The sequence below is a fragment of the Rhineura floridana genome, chromosome 1, assembly GCF_030035675.1.
Source record: "Rhineura floridana isolate rRhiFlo1 chromosome 1, rRhiFlo1.hap2, whole genome shotgun sequence".
Taxonomy (NCBI): Eukaryota; Metazoa; Chordata; class Lepidosauria; order Squamata; family Rhineuridae; genus Rhineura; species Rhineura floridana.
Window position 1 is genome coordinate 312,833,854 of NC_084480.1, and position 4,980 is coordinate 312,838,833.

Genomic DNA, 4,980 nt, shown 5'->3' on the forward strand with positions numbered 1-4,980 from the left:
CCTCTCTCCTTGGACATTCAAAGAAGAAGGCAAAGGAAGGAGGGGCAGGTCAACTTCCCTGAGCATATCAGTTTACAACGGAAGGAAGTTAGGTAGAGAAGAGCACAGGTAAAGGTATGCAAGCCTAGCCAGCTGGAGGACCCTCTATCACTCTATCTTCCCTTTGGAATGCAAACTAAAGAACGCAAACAAGAGTTGCTCTTGCCCCACTTCCAACAGGACGGAGCAAGGAGAGACTTATTCCAAAGCTCACTAATGTGATCGGGCAAGTAAGGGAAACTTATGCCTGCAAAAAGGGTTTTTTAAGTCAAAATTATGTTTAAAGGTTTGTTCTCCCTCCGTCAGGTTTGTGTTGTCTCAGCCAGTAGTAGTCCCACTCCTGAGTGGAGTTTGGAATAGGGTTGACTTATGCTGACTTCCTCTACTTAAGATAGCTCTGCCTGTTGGAAGTAAGCCCCTTTGATCTCAGTACCATGTGTATGATGCCTACATAAGAGCATTTGGCATGTACACTTTCTCTGAAATTGTCATGTCTCCTAATGTCTGTGAAGGCTTAGTAGATGCGAAACTTTGACCAGACTTCTGGGATGTCTGAAGTCCAAAGAGCAACAGCCTAGCCATTTCATCTTAAGTTCAGTGCATCAAAAATGCTTTTTCAAATGGTCTTTGTGCATGAAGTCAGAAATACCAGGCTGAAGGTTTTAGCCACATGGCTTTTTGTTCAGCTCTATGTCAAGAAATTAATTCTTCTCTCCCTTCTTTTATCTTAGCACACATACTTTTATCAGCAGAAGAAAGAGGAAAAAAACAACTTGGAAGAGGATATTGAGCATGGCAACCAATTTTAGTCGTAAACGTATGCTCCCAATGGAGGCTGAATTAGGTTATTACAGAGCATACAGCGCTGCATTCCCCAATAAGAACCCCTCAAATAATGGTCCAGATGGGACCTTCCCTAACAATTTAGGACAAATTGTTTTCTCTGTCCTCATATTTTTAATCTGCATTTTTGGACTTCTGGGGAATGGAACCATCATCTGGTTTCTTGGGTTCTGCATTGCAAGGAATCCTTTCACCACCTACATCTTGAATTTGGCAGCTGCTGATTTTGAGATCCTGATATGCCTAGTCACATTTCTTGCAGTAGGATGTTTTAATGAAGGCACTTTTGTTCCTTCAGTTCTTTTCCCAATAGCTCTGGAGATCTTCCTGTTGATCTACAGCGTCAGTCAGCTTCTAGTGATGGCTGTCAGCATCGAGGGGTGTACCTCAGCCTTCTACCCAGTTTGGCATCAATGCCACCGACCACCCCAGTGGTCCACTGTTGTGTGCGCTGTAATATGGGTCTTCTCCTTTCTGCTAGATGCAATTGTCCTTGTGCTCCATACTGAATTTTATCCCCAAATGTACTACCAGTTTATTGTGAGTGTCTTGCTTTGCACCCCAGGCATGATTATCTCCACTCTGAGCCTCTTCACCAAGGTCTGCCTGAAATCACGGCAACAACAGCAGTGGAAGGTTTTAACAGCCATCTTCCTTATTCTCCTCTTCTCTCTCTTCTTTGATTTGCCATTGAATGCCTTCTACATCACATATTTCCCTGTGGCACATGCCTATCGGATGGAATTGCGCTTATTCTGTGCTTCTCTCAACAGCAGCATTAAGCCAGTGATTTATTTCCAAGTTGGGAAGCAGAAGGTGGATCTATCTAGGGAAAGCATAAAGGTCATTCTCCAAAGGGTTTTCACAGAGGATGAAGGCTGTAAAGAGGAACTGGAACTCCCAGTTCAAGCCCAGTTATGATTTTTTTCATAAAAGCAGAAAGCTTCAGGCTTGGTTTAATTCTGTTGGGGCATACTGATTCCTAGAGATGTGTGCTAAAGGAACATTTAGTGCTGCTCAGGGCTGGCCTTATCAAAGGGGAGATATTATCTGTCAAGTTTGGCTATGCTGTGGTGCACCTTATCTGGCATCTCCTACTCCACCTCATTCAAAAGCCTACATGCACCTATCTCATGGCACGACCACTGGAGGAGAAACACTGGATGGTGATACAAGATAAGGCCTTCTCCATGGTGCTGCTCTAGTTGTGGAAAGCTGGTGCTGCTTGAGGAATGCCTTCCCCTGGGACGTATGTCTGGCACAGACTCTGTCCACTCCATTTATTCATAGAGGATAAGGCTATCAATGGCTACTAACCTGGACGGCTATGTTCTGCCTCCACTGTCAGAGGCAGTATGCTTCTGAATACCAGTTGCTGGAAACCACAGGAGGGGAGAGTGTTGTTACACTCAGGTCCTACTCAAGGGCTTTGCATAGACTTCTGGTTAGCTACTGTGAGTACAAAATGCTAGACTAGATGGGCCATTGGCCTAATCCAGCAGGCTCTTCTTATGTTCTCACAGTGTTCTTAGAGATCATTCTGCTTCTGTGCCTATATTTTATTTATATTTTTAAATTTACAATCCTTTAATTACTCGGTACTCCCTAAACATTCATCTTGCTTTTGCTCTTACATTAGCTGGACTGGAAGAAGGTGTCAGATGGATAATTGCTTTCTTATGCTTCATTTTTTCCCATCTATGATTTCTCATAATACCTTGTGCAGTTAATCCCAATAGTTTAATATTTCTGCTGTTCAGTGGTTGTAGTTGCCCCATTGCCAGTCTTCCATTTATTATGCTTTAATCTTTTTATATAATTCACCATTTTGTATCATGCTTTCACAGTTGTAAAGGAATATTTACATTTTTTCACCATTTGTCAGATATTTTTAATGAATTTTAAATGGACTTTCTTTTCAAAATAATTCTGGCTCTTTCGTCACTATACATATGCTCACCTGAGCAAATTAATGTAGAGAAATCTTTTTTTACAGGAAGTAATTTTCTTGTTAGTGTTTTATGTAACTTCATTTAAGTTTAGTTTGCTGAACAATTTCACCCCCTCCCCTTTGCCTTAATAATAAATATTTCTGAACAATGTCTGTTTTTGTATCCCTGGTAACTGCTACTGCTGCTGATACTATCAGCATTTATCATTATTACACCTAAATAACTACACTATATAATCAATAAAGGACTATTGTCTGCAAGAATTTCACATATTAGAACATAAACAGGGAAAAAAAATATCCAGCAGAAATTAGCTGGTTTTCCTGCAACAGACTAACCTACAGAACTTAGGGCCAGGATACCTGAAAGATCGTCTCATCTGTTATATATCCAGTTGATCACTGCACTCTGCAGGTGAGGGCCTTCTGCAGGTACCATCTTATTAGGAGGTTCTGCACAACATAGGAATTGGACCTTTAGTGTTGTGGCACCTACCCTTTGGAATTCCCTCCCCTTAAATATTACCCAGGTGCAATCTCTGTTATCTTTTTGGCACCTATTGAAGACCTTCCTCTTTCAACAAGCCTTTTAAATAGAGACCTTATCCCAGTCTGCATCTGTGCTGGAATTGCTTTTGAATATGTTTTTGAAGTTGTTTTTTAAAAATGTTTTGTTTTAATATGTTTTGATTTTAAGATGTTTTTAAGATGACATTTGAAATGTGATGTTGGGGGACAGCTTTGCACATACCTATTGACTGCAAAAAAGACAAATAATTGGGTGTTAGAACAAATTAAACCAGAACTAGAAGCTAAAATGACGAAACTGAGGTTATCATACTTTGGACATATAATGAGAAAACATGCTTCACTAGAAAAGACAATAATGCTGGGAAAAAGAGCAGGGAGGAGAAAAAGAGGAAGGCCAAACAAGAGATGGATTGATTCCATAAAGGAAGCCACAGACCTGAACTTACAAGATCTGAACAGGGTGGTTTATAACAGATGCTATTGGAGGTTGCTGATTAATATGGTCAACATAAGTCATAATTGACTTGAAGGCATATAACAAGAAGAAGAAAATGTTTTAAAGTGCTTTTAGTGTTTTTGTTTGCAACTCTGGGTTTCTTTTGGGAGGAAGGTCAGGATGTAAATTTAATAAACAAACGTTGACTACCACACTGGAAGAAAATCTGCGACATGTGCACCCACTTGTTGCACAGCTGATACTGATCAGGGTGTGAACAGCAAAATATATGCAGCACAGCTATGCTTATTATTTAGCTATGCTGATTCCATGTATATTATTTAGTGGTGGACAAAACTGTCAATTTCAGTTCCTCTCAGTTTCTCATCTTTCCAATTTTTATTTTGGTTAGCTCCATTTCTGAATACATCTCTCCCTTTTTTAAAACAAAATTCATGAAATTTGTACAAGTGTATGTGTGCATTTCTCCTAATATATGAATTGTTGTATGTGATTCTGCTATGCATTTTATAAGCTATTTTCCCTAATATAATGCATTTTGTACATTATTTTCATCAACATAAGCATTCTTTTCATACACATTTTACTGATATCCACATTTTTATTCACAATGTTTGGTTGGAGAAGTACTTTGCAAGATTTAGGGCAGTGTGAATTTCAATGGAGAGCAGTGTTTCTGTTAAGGCATTGCAAAGGAGAAAGGCTTCTTCAGAGATGGGGGATGCAAATACACACATTTGCACATACAGCATTTTGAATGGCATATCAGAATGGATGCATGGCAGTGGTGGAACATATTATTGATAATCTAGGTTGGGAAAATGTTTAATTGGCATTATCTATAGCATTTTTATTATGTTTTCCTGTAATGATGTTTTTACAGTAGTGTACTCCAGCCTACCTTAAAGCGCTTTAAAAAAGAGGAAGGCCAAACAGATGGATTGATTCCATAAAGGAAGCCACAGACTTGCAGATGAGCCAGTAACATCAGCTATCCACCCTAAACATATAAGGACCTTTCCCAAATTCCAAGCTTGTACCATCCTGTGTTGCATAAACAGAGCAAAGAAGCATGCAAAAAGGTCCACCTGGCCTGAATACATGGAGATGCAGGCATGAAGGGGAATTAAGCATGCCATTCTAATTCCTCTTTACATTA

The 4,980-nt window shown here is 39.7% G+C and overlaps 1 protein-coding gene across 1 annotated transcript; it reads left to right on the top strand.

Moving 5' to 3' along the window:
- The first annotated feature begins 831 nt into the window (after window positions 1–831).
- LOC133377618 (mas-related G-protein coupled receptor member H-like) lies at window positions 832–1,803 on the top strand. Its single transcript, XM_061612004.1, has one exon. It carries the CDS (start codon window positions 832–834, stop codon window positions 1,801–1,803), a length of 972 nt encoding a protein of 323 aa, XP_061467988.1.
- Window positions 1,804–4,980: the final 3,177 nt, after the last annotated feature.

What these genes read in the sequence shown, in the direction of transcription:
- LOC133377618 (XM_061612004.1), top strand. Translation starts at nt 832, where the DNA reads ATGGCAACCAATTTTAGTCGTAAACGTATGCTCCCAATGGAGGCTGAA.